The sequence below is a fragment of the Carya illinoinensis genome, chromosome 14, assembly GCF_018687715.1.
Source record: "Carya illinoinensis cultivar Pawnee chromosome 14, C.illinoinensisPawnee_v1, whole genome shotgun sequence".
NCBI classification, from domain to species: domain Eukaryota; kingdom Viridiplantae; phylum Streptophyta; class Magnoliopsida; order Fagales; family Juglandaceae; genus Carya; species Carya illinoinensis.
Window position 1 is genome coordinate 13957238 of NC_056765.1, and position 18537 is coordinate 13975774.

Consider the following 18537-nt stretch of genomic DNA (forward strand, 5'->3'; position numbering starts at 1 on the left):
TCACACCAAATCAATAATGCTTAGAAGACCAGACGTCTTTCCTCTAACAACGTATGCAAATATCAGTCTAGAGAAGGTTCAGTTTCTTGTCAATTATATTCAACTTGTGGTTTGGCAATTAAAACCTTCACACAAACACTAGACCCACTAGCATGACCACTCATTCTTCGACGTGGGAAGACCGGTTAGTGTGAGGGCGGACCACCCCATGCGTTGGTTGAACTCGACTGTCCCCTTGGTATTCCGTAACTTGTGGTTTCGCAATTAAAACCTTCACACAAATTCTAGACCCACTAGCATGACCACTCGTTCTTCGACGTGGGAAGACCGGTTAACTTGAGGGCGGACCACCCCATGCGTTGGTTGAACTCGACTGTCCCCTTGGTATTTCGTAATTAAGCATATATTGGTATTTTTTATAATTAGGGAGGATAAAACATTCACTTGAAAATTATTCAAAATCGAGAGCATTTCAGACATTTCATGCAAAGGGAATGATGTAAATTGATGGTGTAAGGGTGAAATTTATTTTTTATTTTTTGAAAAATAAAAGAAATGAGCCCACAACCTTGAGCAAAAGAAAGAAAAGAAGAGAAAATCGTGGTATGCAGCACTGAGGTCATAAATACCACCCAAGGGATAAGGCAAAAGGAAAACATGTACCAAAAAAAAAAAAAAAATTAATCCTTCCCACTCTGAGCAAGGTATGCTTTATCTGCATTGAAGAGGCGAGACTGGAACTCAGCCCACTCATTTCTACATCTCGCTCTCACCTGCAGCGGAAATCAACCAGGCATGAGAAATTAAAACTCAATTGACAAGCTTGTTTTCGACTGTTCAAAGAACAAAAGAAAGAAAAATATGGGTAAACAAAATCAAGCTCTGAAAGGTTATTGGCTAATAAAATAAATAGTCAGACAGGAAGCTACAAAATGAAAGCATCAAAGTAATGGGGTTCTGCATTTGGTCATCTTTTCAAAATGGTGTGTTACATAAAAGTGAAATGATAAATTTTACATACCCCTTCCCATGGAGCTTTCCCATTCTCGGACTGGCCCTGAAAGTTTAATGAAAATTAAGAATAAGAATCCGACTGAGAAGGAAAAACCTGCAGCTTTCCCATTTTGCATGGAATATATTTACCAGAGAATTTAATCTAATTTAGTTCAAAATCTATAAATTGTCTTAGTGCCTTTAATAATTCCAGGATTCCAACGTATATATGCAGAGACTTAAAAAGCACTTGCGAGTAGCACGTGCACAGAAACAGGGGTTCTAACATAAATCATGGAAGCGACTAAACACAAATGGAAATATCTCACAAACTTATTGGCAGCTGACCTGACTTCCAAGAGAAGGTATTACTTGATGTACAATCCATTGCGAATCAACAACCCCAATTTTTTCATGTGCAGGCTGTGTAAAGAAAATAAAACTGATTAGGATTTGCCGGGAGAGATACTTAATTATTCTATCAAAAGCAAATTTTATAGAATAGGACAACCCAAACCTACCTGATCGATTCCATGATGTATATAAGATCATAATACACATAAGTTTGGTCATAATTAATCTATTATTGATCATTTTTTTATCACAAAATTAGTCCTTGTTATATATGATTATGATGAGAAGAAAGTTTCAGACACACATACTAACAGAAGATGTTCAAAAAGTCACAAAGTTATCCTGCCAGTACATGGTTCAGGTGTGCCATCCAGGTTGATGAACAGGCAAAGCTTTTACTTTGAGGCCCCATTTGGTTTCACAAATGGTCTCAACACCATCTCATCTCAACATCCAAACACCATTCAAACGCAAACATTTTTCAATTTCAAATTTTCAACTTTTTCATTCGATCATTAGAACTTTCCCAAACTTACAAACAAAACACAAAAAACTATTCGAATTTTTCAAATCCGAAAACAAAAATTATATTAAAAAATTATATTCTTACAATATTTTAACTTTATAATATTTTTATTCAACTTTTTCTCTCCCCTTGGCCCTTTCCCAAAACCCCATAAAACATCTTAACTCAAACCATTTCAGTACTATTCACAAACTATCTTACTATTATTCACATTTCTCATCTCATCTCATCTATGTAACCAACGAAGAATTTTTTTTATAAGCCTTAACTTTGAATGTTTAATTGTTTATAATAATTGCAATTGGGTTGGCAATCATCTCCTAATTTTTTAATCTCCACACAGACCGACTCAACATGATTATTGCCACCCTAAACCTTGACGTGTTTAGTCCGATAAGTATTATTTTTTATTTTTTGAGAAGTCAGTATTTTTTTTTATTGACAAGTAAACCACAATGTCTTATACTATAGTGAAGAAGTGAATGCCCTGAGTTTTATCAAAACTATGTTTTGTAATCAATGAAATCGGTTTAAAACTATTGGCATAGGCATTATTTTTCGCAGCTCCTTTTTCAGATGGGTAATGGGGGTATAAAAAGTAATGATGGTCACGGTGATAAACCTAAAAGGAGAAGCAGATCTGCAGTACCACCAAAAAATCACTAGTTAACTGGCATTTTCTGTTTTCTATTGAATGATATATAACATCAACAAGCAAAGAAAAAAGAAAAAAATATGCAGGAAAAAAATGATATGACCAGGCAGTCAATGTAGCAAATGAAAGGGCAGAAGGAAAAATGTAACTACAAAAGCCACTGACCTCTACGCATCGTCTGAGAGCAAAATCTAGTCCCCATCCATGTACCAAATCATTCTACAAGCAGATGTTAGAGCGTTCATTAGAACAAATGTTACTAGATAGTACTCAAAGCACAATCAACGTAATAAATGAGTAGTGATACTCTTCACCCATCATGAAGAGTGTGGGATTTTGAAAAATAAATGAGTAATGATACAGGCCTAAAGCATGCATAGGCCCTTTGAAAAAAAGTTGGGCCCATCATGAGAAAGTTGGTTTTTTTTAAAATGGCCTGCACAGGGCTTCCATTCCCTAGGCACACATAATTTTTTCTTTATTTATAGAGCAATGTTACTCTTCACCCAAGATTTTATCATTCCTTATCATTCTCAGTCACACTATATATATAACATATTTTAAGTGGATTTATAGGTAAACCACTTAAATAGAAATCAACTTAAATTGTGAAAAATGAGCTGGTGTGACTGAGGATAAATTTCAAGATGAAAACCACAGTTCTCCTATTTATGTACAAAAAACTTAACCACAAAATCCTTAGTACACATGTACCTGAATCATATGCCACACACAACGCCAAGCTTCCCGAGAAAAGATGGGAGCCATAATTTCTACGAACCTGAAAAAATCAAACAAATAAAAAATGTCGTATTGGACATAGAAAAATAACTGACAGTTTTTATTAACCAGACTTTTGGCACAGAAATCATTTATCAAGAATTATGCAACAAACACCTCAACCTGCATGCTACTTAGTGAACCTTCATCCAGGCATGATAATTCATATTACATTAATTTTAAGCAAAAATGTTCAAAATTTGAAGCAAATCTTCCGAACAGCTTTAGCCAACTTGTGCTCTTGGTTACAAAATTGATTATTTTTCCAAACATATCTTTATTCAAATGTCATACTATTCTGCAAGACTTTTTTTTTAATTGGCACCGGGTGTCCAGGAACAGCGTCAGGAACAACGTCCCAACTAATCCTGGGGGTGCACGGGCCCTCAGCAAAGAGTTTTTGCAAGTGCATCTCAGGTAATTCAAGGGGAAATTCCCCCAGTCCGATGGCCCCTAGAGATTTTTTGTACTCAGTGGGATTCAAACCATGGACCTTGGAAGGAGCATACTACCAAGACCAAGATGTTTACCACTTGAACCAACCTATAGGGGTTTCTGGAAGACATTGAATCGATCAATATCTGAATCAAAATACAAGAATTATTTAGCATGTTCAAAAAACCAAATATATTACGGGATTAGTTTTTTGGAGTGGGGGGGTATAAATTTTCCAAGATAGCTAGCTAAGTGCCAGGAATTCTGAAATAGCACCAATTCTACAAGATTTATGTACATGACTAGAAATTTTGTGTTTGTATTGAATTAAGGACTTGCATGCATACACTCACAAACAAGCACACATAGAGAGAGAGAGAGAGAGAGAGAGAGAGAGAGAGAGAGAGAGAGAGAGAGAGAGAGAGAATACGCAGCACAAGGAGGCAAGTGTGGGTCTTTACACCAGCCTGGTTTCTCATCTGTAACCCTTCACCAATCCAGACAAAGAACTTTAGCATCGAGTTCCAATTGCACATTACAACAGTACAAACATAAAAATATCACTAGAGAGAGGGGAAGAGCTTACATGTGAACTTCACTGTTCCCTCTCCTCTTTGTCATTTCCCATGTTAGTCCATTATTGGGCTCAAGACCAGGTTGAGAGATCTCCAAGCCATGTTTCTTAACCAACTCAATGTACCTGGTAAATGGTATGGAGAAACATAAAGGTAAGCATGTAACATGCGGATCTGAGGAGGGAAAAGAATGATAAATAAGTACTTACTTATCTCCATTAAAGTGTTCCACTCCAAGATCTTCATCCCATATAAAAATATATTCAAAAGCTGAAACAACATCAGGATGCAAAAATCGTTTCGCGTACCACCTGCAAAACATACTGTGTGAAAACAAGTAATAGAAGGCAGATGGATGAATATTAAAAATTAAAAAATACCATGGTTGAAACTACCTAACCAAAGCTTGCAATAGAATGCAATAATTAATGAAGTTCTAATTCAAAATATAGAAAAGGTAGGAAGTGAAAGCATTTCACAGTGACAAAAACTTGCCATTTTGTTTGTCTCCTAATGCTGACATGGATTGCACTCTTGGACCACTCAAATTGATCCCATTCACTTGTCCGGCCATCATAATGAAAGAGCATAATCATGAAATCCCGAGAAAACTATAATAAAAAAAAAGGAAAGAAAATGAACCTAAACAGTCAGCATGCTGAAGAGATCAAAACAATCAAATAAAGAAGAATTTCTGGTCCCTTTAATAACCTTTTTAACTGCTGCATCTATGTTCTTTCTCTGGTCAAGACCAACAGTAAATGTTACCAAATATTTTGGCTTTTTCTTCAGATCCTGCAGATTTCAGTAATTTTGTTTCAAGATAATTCCCACAAACTAGGCAGCTGGTTCACATGCACAATCAATAAAAGCCTCAAAGGTGAATTTTTATCGAAATCTTCATATTCTGTTAAGATACATATGCAGACGTGAATTTCAGACCAAAATAAGGGTCCTCACCCTCCTCCTTTAACATTTTACCTCACTGGGTTCACCCCATAACCTTCGTGGAAAAAGATCAGACTCTGGTACAATAATTCCTGGAGGTAATGACTCTGCCCCGCGAGGATTTGTTGGCACATATATCTGAGAGAAATAACCCAGTCACAACAAAATCATCAGTCTAAAATAAACAAGAGCTCATCACTTACTTTTGCTTAATTATTGGTACACAATGCACCAAGAACCTCCAGACAAATCGGGAAATAACAAACCAAACCAAAAGTCTATGATGAACTTCTGTTTCTCAAAGTTAAATTTGCAGACACAAGAAATATATATTCAAGAGGAATGCTTTTTCCATAAAAATAATATGCAATGTCCATTTCAATAATTCAACCAAATAAGTACACAGCTTCAAGAATTTTATGGCCTCGTTTATTTTCTTAGATGAGATGAGATAAGTGAGATAAAAGTTAAAAATTGAATAAAATATTGTTAGAATATATTTTTTTAATATTATTATTGTTTTTGAATTTGAAAAAGTTGATTGTTTATTTTATTTGTGTGAAAATTTGGGAAAGTATTAATGATAAGATGAGATATGTTGTGAAAACAAACGAGGCACGTAGGCAAGTCTTATAATCCAAAAAGATCCTTAGAGAAACAGCAAATTATCAGTTCTCACTAAACATGCAACTGGGGCGATCCTTCAACTAAGGTACCAACTTACAGGCATAACATGTTTGTAGACTAGAGAGCCTTGCTAAGTAACTTCAGGGGCAAAGTAGTTGGCAATGAGAAATTATCAAAAAAGAAAAGAAAACCCTAATTGTGTGTTTTGTCAGTATATCCAACAAGACACACAAACAAGAACCAACAATTTGACACCAAACATATAAATGGAAGGCAAATTGCCTAAAGAACCCTGATAGAAACCATGCACGGACAAAGGCAAAATGTTAGTTTGTTCAGGCACAAATCATTTCTCTTGCCTAATCCTAAATACAAAGAGACCACGTATAAAACTTACCTTGGGTAAATTGCCAGATCCAACACTTTCAAGAGATTTGCTTCCAGAGGATCTATGAAAGTCAATGATGGCTACGTCAAGAGATGATAGAAGGTTTGAAGGTAAGTTGATCTGCGAAATTTAAAGCACCGATCAAATGAAAGTAGCTACTTGATGCAATGGTACACGAAAGTATCTAAAAAAACTGATTAAAACCAGCAGTACCTTGGTTAGAGAAACAGATGGAATGGAAGCACCAATAAAAAATCCTAAGACGATTCCAATAATTGTCGTTATTATAAGCCTAGCGCCATCGCTGCTTGATTTCCTAAAAACTCCACTGCCATGAATAATGAAAACCAAGAAAATTTCATCCTTCTGATTATGTGAACATCAAGCAAGAATGATACACCAATTCATACCTACGGTGTAGGGTCCCCATTTTTGGTACTAGCTGAAAACTTTTAACTTAATGGTTCACATTCCAATCATTTCCTCAAGGAACTTCGGAAGCAAATATGGGAACCAGAAATTATCAAACCTGACAGTTTCAAAAATGGAATTCGAATTTACTACCCTTACATGAAAAATCTGATAATTAGAATCCCATTCCAACCGACACATACATTAATTCATGGACCTATTTTTGGCATTCTTTCTCTGCGATTTCGGTGAGTTATTTAAATTTCACATACCATATACGCTTGAGAAACCGAAGAAAATAATAATAATAATCAGAATCTTGATCTGAATGAAAAAATTAACAAAGAGAATAAAACCCAGTTTAGAAACAAAATCAACGAAACCGAAAGTTAAAAAAATAATAAAAAAAAAAATCCACAATAGAAGAATACAAACTAGAGAAGAATGCTGCGGCGTTGCAGTTGTGCGAAAAACCAATGAAGTGCATTCTGTCGTCTGATTGAATAAAAACATCAAACGAATTTCTAACGTTAGGAACTCACCGAGCGAGGGAAAGAGACACTTGGGGAGCGAGCGAAGGGATCGAGATCGAGAGAAGTAAAAGTAATTGAATAAATAAAGAAAGTATAAAATGGGCTCCATACCGTTCTATGTGACCAAACTGCCATGGCTCCACCTCGGACGGACACACATGATACCGTACAGCGTTGCTTGTTTCCAATTATTTGGACAGCCAAAAGTCGTCTGCCACGTAATATAGCAATTGTCCGGTTTTATGAACCCGAGCCTTGAGTGTAGCCTACTAGTAAATTGACAGGCGTGAACTTTGTAATGGCTAAGATTACTTTGGTAACGGGGAGACCCGTGGGTGAACAAAATTCAAATTCTAGCGGGTGTTTTTATTTTATATTACATTTTATGAAAACTTTTGGAATATCTTATAAAGGGCGGGACCATTTAAAGCATAAATTTACACAACAGATAGGAACAAAAAGAGAGTAATTTCCAATCCACAATGATGGTTGAATGTTGATGTAGTGTTTGAACGTTCATTCAAAAGAATAAATAATAAATAAATATATAAAATATAAATAAAAGAAAGATACATAAATTTACGTGATTCGACAAAAATAATATATGTTTACGGGTCGTTTGGAGTGAAATTTACTAAAATCATGATTTTATAACCTTTTACTTCTCAATATAATAGAAAAAATTAAGATTTCTAAAAGTTGAAGAAAATGTTATCCTCCTAAAGAGAGAAGGTTTAAGTATTCTTTGTGCATAGTGGAGTCCTTCCAAATTTGAGGATATTCCCTCCCCTTATAGAGGTCTTTCCTTCTTTGGAATAACTTAGCCATACTTGTCTCATAAAGCTTTTTCCTTTTATGCATTTGAGTCAAATTGTCTAATCTCGTCTTAGCCTTATCTTTTCTTATCCTTTTTTCTGAGCTTCATTCTTAGTTGTTGATTTTATACTCGACAAATGCCCGCAATTCTTAAAGTTGATTTGTTCAATCGAAAGACTTTGAAAATCTTCAAGTTAATCATAACAGAGATAGTATGTAGAAAAAAAAAATTATGGCAAGTTTGTTTGCATCAATGTGTTTCTAATAATCGAGCGTTCATATGGTTACGTATAACTATTTATTGTGAGCAAAGACAGCATATTTAGATCGATTTTTTTTTTTATTTGTTGGTGCTACTGGATTTTTTGTCCCTTGAGGCAATTTTTTGTTTGGAGGTTAGGACGTGTTCATCATCATAACCTACACTTAGATGGTCATTTTTTGAGCAGTTGTTGAGCTCGTCGACTCATTCTTAAAGGTAATTCGCGTGAGGCGGTTGTAGAGCTCAGAAGCTCATTCTCGGAGGTAACCTACGCGAAGCAATTACGGAGCTTAGAGGCTCGTTCCCGAAGATAACCCGTGCAAGGCAGTTGTAGCATGAGTGTCAACACTCGGTGTTTGTTGAAGAAGATGCTTGACCGCACTGGCATTGATGGCCAACTACGAGTATGAGGTGGTTCTGTCTTTGCTAGTGGTAACCTAGGGCGGAGTTGGTCTCCTTTCTCTCGGCATGACCTGGTGTTGCTGCTATGGAGGAGGGGGAAGGTGCTGGAACCGAACTGATTTGCTCATCAATCGTCTCCAATGGTGTGTTTAGTGGCTACGATGCTTGTGTAAACGTAAAGTGCAAGAGTTGTGCATGGGAAAGATTGCACGTGGATGAACTGAACTTCACAACGAGGGTGGATTTGCACCATGCAAAGTTGCCCGTCATGAGATGTTGCCCGCCATAAGTCATTGCCTGCCATGGGACATTGCCCGCCATGAGTCGTTGCTTGCCATGGGATGTTGCTTGCTTATGAGCTGCTTGGGGTTGTCTCTGTGGGCGAGGAAGCTTCCATGGCTTGCAAGGCCTCCGTGGGTAGGCAACGATGACGTGCACAACTTTGTAGTTGAGGACCACCATGCTGGTGACAGAAAGAGCTGGTTGTGGCCTCACCAGACCCTGGACACTCGTATATGGATCTATAGGAACTTGTTTCTCTTTGCTCGTGCAAGGTCCCCATAGGCGAGGACCACCTTAACGGAGACAAAAAGCGCTAGTGGTTCAAAGAGTGGTCGATGGTTTCTGCAATGAGCAACAGTGTTGGTGTCGGGTGACTCCTGTGGTGAGGAACAATGGCGAGCAAAGCCTCTATTGCCAGGGACCACCAAGCCTCATGTGGCGAGTCAGGTGGTAGCTGATGGTGGCCATGCTAGCTCACAAACGCTTGGCTCATGGATCTCTATGGTGCACGGTAATGTGCACCTTCTGCATGCATTGTGCATGATGTGCACAACACACCAAGGCACTGAGGAATTAGCAGAAGGCGCCACTGTCATTGTCTGGATGTTCAGTAAGGTAGGCCACCTCGAACCACGTTGTGATATGGGGGTGGTGGCTACAAGCCCGATTTCATGCATCTTTACGATGCACAACGGGGTTGGAAATATGTGATATGACCCATGAACCCAACATAAAGAATACACAAAATTAAAGGGTTTGAATTTGATATAAATGGGTTTAGATCAAAGCGGTTTGATCCATTAAGACTATTAATAAACGGGTCAACCCGCTTAACCTAAAAATCAACCCAATAACCTATTTAAATTTTATTTCAAATTTACAATTTTATTATTGTTGGTTGTAATATTAGTATGTCTCAATATACTTATGTTTTATTGTTAGAATTGTAATTCTGGACCTATGCTTATATTTATTATTATTGGGTTTGTAATATTAATAAAACTAACATTCTAATATTGATTTTACTATATATTAGAATCTAAAAAATATTGCTAGTAGATAGTCTTATATTTTTCTTTTAGATATTGTGACTACTAATAACTATAAATTTTAACTTTTACGTAAAATTATGTTAATAATGTTAAATGGGTTATGCAGATTATAAGTTGAAATAACTCATGTCCTGTTGGTCAGTTTCTAATTAATTATTAAACGGATCAAAATGAGTAACACGATATGACTCGTTATTTAAATAGGTCATGTTAGGGTTTAAAGGTCTGACCCGTTTAGTTTAAAGGGTTATGATTACGCTCAAACTATTACGCAGTATTATAGTACAATTCAGGATGTCGATCGACAAGAAGTCAAAAGAAATGATACAAGATGTTAGTTTAAGGAAAAGATTAAATGACAATAATATGAAAATTCGACCTAAAGCACGTAATTAAAATGAGATTATGGTGCAGATAAAGATGTAAGTAAAGTTTCAGGTTTCAATCAACCGGATCCAATACTCTGATTTTTTCAGTCCAAACTATATACATAATTAATAATTATAGCACCAAATTTCTAATTGGAAGATATGACGTTATGTTAATCTACTTTCTCAAATTTAATTCTAGGATCTATTCCCCCTCTCTACAAGCCAGAGTTTTCATTTATAAAAATAAATATCAGATCTATAGATGACATTATGTTCACAAATAATAGTGCAGCAAAATATCACATTAATGACATAAAAAATAACTGTTTAAGTCATAATCATATATTCTTAATCCTATAACTTACAAAAAATTATATCAAGATTTAATATAATTGTCTCAAATTTATAAAAATCTAAAATAAATACATAATTCAATCCTAAAATCTTAAATAATAAATCTTAATCTATGAATTGAAATAGAGTCAAAATATTTTTACAAATCAATTTTTACTCTAAACTTTATCTAAAATTTAATTATCCATTAGAGAACTCAAAAAGTAAAACAAATGATATATTTTTCTCTTTACTCAAATCTGTGTGCGCGTCTAAGGACCAAGCGCAAGTCCCCAATAATAAAAAATTTCCCCCTTGCGTCCCGTGCGTCTAAACCCAGCCAAAGGGCCCGCTAGCTTTTCTTTTCAAATCTGCTTCCCTCGCCTTAATTTTCTCCCCCGCCGAAAAGGTTGAACGAGTCCACCTAAGCCCGTGTTCCAAAGAACCTCCTAATGTATATCCGCTTGCGCCAAATACTCTACGTGCCTTCATTCCGTAAAACCCAACAAATAAAGCCCGTGTTTCATTCCAAAACTCCAGCTTACATATCGTGTAGATGCAAACCAAAGGGCCCGTGTTGCACATGAAATGAAATGAATCTGCTCCGTCTCGTGTGTCTTTCTCCCAGCAAAGATGACCTGCTCCTTTTCTACGTCTAAAACCCAAAAAGTGTTGGGTCCGCGTTCAGTGCGTCTTCATTCGAAAAACCAAAAGAATATTCTACTGCTTTGCATTTTTAAAAGAACTATTGCGTGTCCTCCTCTTTTGAAGACTTTGACTTTAAACACAATTTTTTTTTTAGAAATATCTCAAAATAAATAAAAGCTCAATTTAAGAATATAAATTAATTTCTATAATTTTTATTTATATTTTAACATTTTAGTCTAATAATGAAATATTTAGAGTGTACTTTTATACATTCATCACACTCCCAATTTATTTATTGCTAGTTTATATCAATTTCTATACAAAAGAGATGAAAAAGGGTAAAGAAAATCACTAAAACAAACCACACATTCACACTTTCTAGATTCACATATCAAAACAATCTAAAGAATTCAATAACTCATCAAGATCAATCCACTGGCCTCTAGCAATTCACAGAGTGTGTGTTCTCCAAACCATAATCATCTAATTACTACTGACCTTGACATATACAACATCAAGAACATTTCAAACAAAAAGTTCAACTTTATAACTCAAGGATATAATAGTGTTTTGTGTAAAGGCTCTCTGTCTATAAAGTTGACAAGTGGTGTACACCCAATCATATCGAGATTTAAATAATTATGAAAAAGCAATAAATAAACATTGATCTTATGATAAGAACACTAACAAATGAGAATTTAACCATTCTTTCCATAGGTTTACTTGGGATCAAAACGGTCAAAACCAAATGTAGTAATGTGGCTTAGGTTAGGCTATATGGAAAAAAAAAAAAAAAAAAAAAAAAAATTAACTCAAAAACTTCCAAGTAAATATATAAGGAATCTTATTAAACATCTCAATAAACCATATTTCTCACTTGATTACTCTTCAGCCATTCAAATAATCGAATAATGCCTATTTTTCTTTTTTTTTCATCATTTTTTTTTCATTTTTCTAATAATTTGGCAAACAAGTATATGTCATCTTGGTATTCTACTATTTCTACCTAGCCTTGGTATTTCTGCCTTTGAAGCTAACTAACTTGTACACCTAGTAACTCGTGTTCTTTTTTTTTTTTTTTTAATTCTTCACAAAAAATAATTCTACATCTAGTATACACTTGGAAGTAACAAGAATAGGAAAAGTCAGTGTATATGTTATACCTTAATGTGAAGAGGTATGGATAATGTAGGTATATGAAGAAAAAAAAACTATATGTGTTTCTTGACTCTTTGGCTACTAGGGGTCGCTACTAGGAGTCCATAATTCAAAGGGTTGGCTTGAAAGGTTCAAATGTTAATCCTAAATAGATTTTCATCAGATCCCAAATATATCTGCTATCATACCACAAATCATATAATGATATTCTCAAAAGAAGTGTCTAATTCAAAAAAATCAATGAACGCTTATCATAAATTTCAGAATTTGTTGGCTCTCAATCCTCTCCAAAACTTATACATAAAGACTTAAGTAAAAGAGTTCTCTAGATACATGTGTCAAACAACCATCTTACCACAAAAATTGATGAGTGCATTAGATATTCTGTGAATACCTTAGAATAATGAACAAAATGGGTTTGTTGAATTCACAATGATAGCTATGAATGAGAATGAGTACACGTATAAAAGGGTGTACATGTGATAGTGCCACAAAGTTCCAACAAGTGTGAAAATGCAAATTTGCACCAAGCCTCACTCTCCAACTTAACGAAACATTGTTCTCAATGTTTAAAAATCAAAACTAAATGGATAGTAATTAAAGATGGTAGAATACACCTGATGTGTGACTTAGGCAGCTTGACAAGCATAAGGGATGCCAAACTGAAATGGCAAAATGACATTATCATGCAAACATAAAATAAAGAAAATAGTAACAAACAAAAAGAAAGAAAAGGAACAAAAAGAAAATAAAAGATAAAAAAAAGGAAAAAAGAAAATATTTACCTGCATGGGGGGATCAAGGTTGATAGACCGGGTCTACAAGTAGAATGTCTTCCACATCGGAAACTTTTCTATCAATAATTATTTTTAGGAGTTGACCATTTACTTTAAAAACTCGTCCATCCCTAGGGTCTTTTATTTCTACCACCTTGTTTTCAAAAGCATGTTTTACTACAAACGGACCAGTCCACTTAAACCAAAGTTTTTCTGGGTGCTTGTGAAATCTATAATCATGAAACGCTTTCATTTTAGCCTAATAGATTTTAGACTTAAGCAAATGTTTCAATTTAATTCTTGGTGCTTCCATACTTGAAGAAAATTGTTTTTTAATTTTCTTAGGTAACTCCTCAAATTTCGGTTGCCAAACCCGTGTGCCATAATCTTGAGTTTGATTAAAAAAACACAAATATCAACAACATCAGAGGAATTACTAATAGTATCAAACTCAGAATTAACAAGGGAATATTTAAGGGAATCAAAATCATGAGTTGTGTGAATTCCTTCTCCATGAGTGCATCAATCATGTATGTTTGGTGGCACTCGTTATCCTTTTTTGGCTGTTTCTCAATATAGAAAATATTCAGCTCTAAAGTCATATTCTTAAAAGAGAGTTTTATTAGATCATTCCTGCAATTAATAAGAGCATTAGTAATAGCTAGGAAAGGTCTACTTAAAATCAAAGGGATTTTAGAACTACAGTCAACAATAAAACTAGTATCAAGGATTAAGAAGTTGACAGGATAATAAAACTTGTCAATTTGGATCGAAACATCTTTAACTATCCCTCTCGGTTTCTTAACTTAACAATCAGTAAATTGAAGTACAATAGAAGTAGGCTTAATTTCACCTAAACAAAACTACAAATAAATAGAATAAGGCATCAAATTTACACTAGCTCCTAAATCTAGCAAGGCTTGTCCAAACTTATGATTCCCAATATTACATGCAATGATTGGACAACTAGGATCCTATCAGAAATGTTGTCTTCACAACATGGTATTTTCTCTTAACTGTATACAAATCTTTAAGAACTTTTGCATAAGTAGGAACTTGTTTAATAACATGCAAAAATGGGAGGTTAATTTTTACTTGCTTGAGGTTCTCCAAAATTTCATTGCTAGGATCAAAAGTTCATTTATTTGGTTTTAAAGCATGAGGAAATGGTAACTGTTGCACCTAAACTTTGACTCAAACTAATGAACCAAAAATTTAGTGCAGTTTTACCTGCAAGTATACAGGTGTTGTAGTACCTCACAAGATCGAATCCACAGAGATTGACTTATGTGATGAAGAAAATAAACTCAAACAATGAAAAGAAAATACTAAAAGAAACGTGCGATCAAATATAAAATAAAATTACTGAGATGAAGATTTTTTAAATAACGGAATAAAACTAGAATGATAAAATAAATTGATATAGAGAAAGATTAAGGTTTCGATGATCCGTCTAATAATTAGAATATTGTTTCTGATCGATTTACTTCAATTAAACTAGAATAATGATTCCGTTTAATTGGAAGATTTAGCATTTAAGGTTAAGACAAATAGTCACTAATGATTAAGCATAGGGGGGAGTTCGGTCTGGTCTGGTCCGGTCCCGGGGGGTTTAATGGACCGGACCGGACCGGACCTATTCGGTCCAGGGTGGGGGGTTTCCCCACCCTGGACCGGACCGAACCTTATAAAGACCGGGGCGGTCCGGTCCCATTCGGGACGGTCCGGTCCGGTCGGTCCAATCGGTCCGACTGACTTCCAAATGGGCCAATGGCCCAATATTTTCCTTACAATTATTTCGGCCCAACAGTTAAAATCCACTAACAATTTATCTAATTTAAAGCCAATACAAAAAAATAAAATACTTAGAAAGAAAAATAAAAAATAACCATTAAAAAAAATTATCTGTATACAATAAATTTGAATAAAATATTTTCATATAAAAAAAAATAAAAAATTTCTATATACATCCAAACAATTTAAACAAAGGGATCAATCAATCATAATATATACCATTTAATATTTATCATATAGCAAACTACCAACTTAATTGCAATTTGCAACTTGCATTATCTTAAAAAAGAAAAAAAAAAAGAAAAAAAAAGAGCTAAAATCTACATTCATGTATCTTACATACATCAAATTATTCAAATCTACCTTCTAAAAGAAATAAAAATAAAAATCCATTCCCAAGCATATTTAAAAACTAAAAATTAAAAGGTCTTAAAAAAAAAAAACTATCAAAGACTAGAAGTCATATTTAATAATTTACATCAAAAGCACTGATATACAGTGCACTATAACAAACTAACAGTAGCATAAATTACGTAAAAAAAAAAAAAGACCAACAATAGCATAAAGCATTAACATAATTACATCAATACAAAATACAAATTATACAATTAGGCAAAGTGAGAATCAGTCCCTGACTATCAGCAATGAGTGTCTCAGTCGTTAGTTGTTGGGTTAAGAGCCGGTAGCCATTGAATTTGATCATTTCGCAGAATCAGCAAATTCCCCAACAAATTCTCCTTCAATCCATAAAAATTTAAAACAAAACAAATTAAATAAAGTTAAAATAATATAGAAGATAAAACAAAATATACCACAAAATAAATCAAAAGTAAATTGATTACATACCCATATCTATCTGCTTCTCAAATTCCTCCACTTCATCCATTAAAGTCTTAAGGCTTATTGGAGTAGAAGAAGAACGGAGCCAATTTTGTGCACATATGAGAGCCTCAACCATCATCGGATTTAAACTACTTCGGAAAGGGTTAAGTACACGACCCGCAGTGCTGAATGTAGATTCAGAGGCCACAGTAGATACCGGTATTGCAAGTACATCGCGTGCAACCTTCGAAAGTACGCGATATCTAATTGAATTCACCTTCCAGTAATTTAATATGTCAAAACTATCACCTTGATCCTCACATTTTTCAGCTAGATATCTATCAACCTCTGACTTGCTTTCCAAAGAGTCTTCTGACTGTAACTCTTGCTTAAATTAGGCCATCAATGTAGCTTGCCTATTCGTAGACTGAGTTGTGGGAGGACTTGCATCTTCACGTGGGGAACCCGTGCATTGAGGAGAACTCCCTTCTTCATCTTGGATGCATGCCTCATACATGCGGATAAATGTATTTTTCACCTTCCGACTCAAATCAATGATTTTTCTTTGATCATATATGCATACATTTTTCTCAACCCAAAGTCAAGATATCTCATCTTGTAACGAGGATCAAGAACAATCCCAACGTACAACAACATATTCTGATTATCCATATTCTCCCAATACTTTTCAAACTTTTTCTTCATATTTGTGGCCATTAATCCCACCACGGGACTTTCTTCTTCACACTCTATGTTAATGGCATTTTTAATATTAACCAACTCTGTAAAAAAAGTATTGCAAGTTACATACTCACCCCCCGAAAAGCGTAAAGTTGCATTATGAAATAATGCAAGAAACTTCTCAAACAACTTTACCTTATCCCAATCGGATGCATTGGGAGGCCCTACCTTTTTTGACTTTCTCCTAGTCAACACATCACCTTCATCATCATTATCATCATCATCTCCCATACTACTTAAAAAGCACATATCTTCTTCCTCCAACAGATCGAAAGCCCTTCTAAATTTCCCAGCCCTCTCCAACATAAGATAGGTGGAGTTCCACCTAGTTGGTACATCTAGGCAAACATGACTTTTGCATTCAATCTCTTCCAACCCCACACATTTCTTAAATGTACTCCACCTTTGAGGGGAGGATTTAACATACTTCACAACTCCCCTCACTTTTGCAATAGACTCCTCAGATTCCTTCAATCCCTCACGTACAATTAAATTTAAAATGTGGGCACAACATCGAACATGCAAGAATTCATGTTCCAAAACCGTATCCCTCTTATACTTGGTTTTCTTTTTCAAATAAGAAACGACCCCATTATTAGAACTTGCATTATCAAGAGTAATTGCAAGTATTTTCGGTCGCCCCCAATCATGCAAACACAACTCTATGCCCTTACCAAGGGTATCACCCTTGTGATTTTCAACCAAAGAAAAGGAAAGAATCCTCTTATGTAGCTTCCAGTCATAATCAATAAAATGTGCTGTGATACATATATAATTAAGGTTTTGCACGAATGTCCATGTATCCGTAGTGAGGGAAATTCGTTGCCCTTGAAGAGCACTCCTCAATTTATTTTTTTCCCTCATAAACAAATTAAAACAATCCTTTGCAATCGTCCAACGAGATGGAATCCCTACCCACTTAGGGCAAACCACAAGCATAAATTTTCTAAAACCCTCCCCTTCAACAAACCTAAATGGCAACTCATCAATAATAATCATCTCAGCTAAGGCTTGTCGACAAGCCTCAACACTAAATGCAATGGGCACAAGTCCCCCACCACCACTACCTCTCTCCACCTTCCAACCAAGAGTCGTCTGGGACTTATCCATATTTTTAAATGGGCCTTTCTTACATTGCTTCTCAATGTGATGCTTCATAGACTTTGTACCATTGATCTTTGTATCACATGCGTACAAAGCACCACAATAATTACATGCAGCCCTAGGTTTAGTGGGATCACTTTTTGGTATTCTTGTAAAGTGATCCCAAACCATTGACCTAATTCTACCACTTTGTGACCCACCAATGTTAGATTTATCACTTACATTGTATGGGGGTGGAGGTGGAGGCATATCTGGAGGACTTTGTATTGACTCTTGCACATCATTGGCTGAAGTTGAAGAATCCATCTAGAAATATAAACAATTGTTCAATTTGTGTAATAAGATTAAAACCCATACTTTAAAAACTATAGAACAATACTTTAAAAAAATATATAAGAAAGCAAATTGAACAATAAATGGCTACATTCAATCTGACTTAGTGACTTTAGAGAAAAAAAAAAATTAAAATACCATAGCCTAACTTAAAATATAAGTTCTAATATCATTAAACAAAGATAAATGAGGTAGGGATTAATTTTTTAGGTTGAACTCAAGAAAAGAAAGCAAATGACCAGAAAATAAGATAATTTATAGAGTAATATTTTTTAAAAAAAATTAAAACCTAAGAGATAATGCGAAATTAAATAAAATACTTTTTATATATAAACATTAATGATCTATAGAAAAATATACCCAACTTGACCCATAAAATAATATTAAAATTTCCTAACAACATTCCAAGAAAGGAAAA

The 18537-nt window shown here is 34.9% G+C and overlaps 1 protein-coding gene across 5 annotated transcripts; it reads right to left on the reverse strand.

Moving 5' to 3' along the window:
• Nucleotides 1–479: 479 nt before the first annotated feature.
• On the reverse strand, nucleotides 480–7373 carry LOC122295106. 5 transcript variants are annotated; one of them, XM_043104154.1, is made up of 16 exons: nucleotides 7337–7372; nucleotides 7128–7187; nucleotides 6692–6810; nucleotides 6495–6609; nucleotides 6291–6401; nucleotides 5300–5404; nucleotides 5030–5113; nucleotides 4814–4929; nucleotides 4528–4629; nucleotides 4330–4443; nucleotides 4174–4230; nucleotides 3243–3309; nucleotides 2694–2747; nucleotides 1342–1416; nucleotides 1022–1057; nucleotides 480–773 (listed from the first exon to the last, which is right to left on the reverse strand). In XM_043104154.1, exons 3-16 carry the CDS (start codon nucleotides 6709–6711, stop codon nucleotides 681–683), a joined length of 1149 nt encoding a protein of 382 aa, XP_042960088.1. In that variant the 5' UTR covers nucleotides 6712–6810; nucleotides 7128–7187; nucleotides 7337–7372; the 3' UTR covers nucleotides 480–680. The 5 variants fall into 5 exon arrangements, with proteins under 5 accessions (XP_042960088.1, XP_042960091.1, XP_042960090.1 ...); XM_043104157.1 differs by lacking the exon at nucleotides 7337–7372 and adding an exon at nucleotides 6896–7016 and having other exon boundaries at nucleotides 7128–7181; XM_043104156.1 differs by lacking the exon at nucleotides 7128–7187 and having other exon boundaries at nucleotides 7337–7373.
• Nucleotides 7374–18537: the final 11164 nt, after the last annotated feature.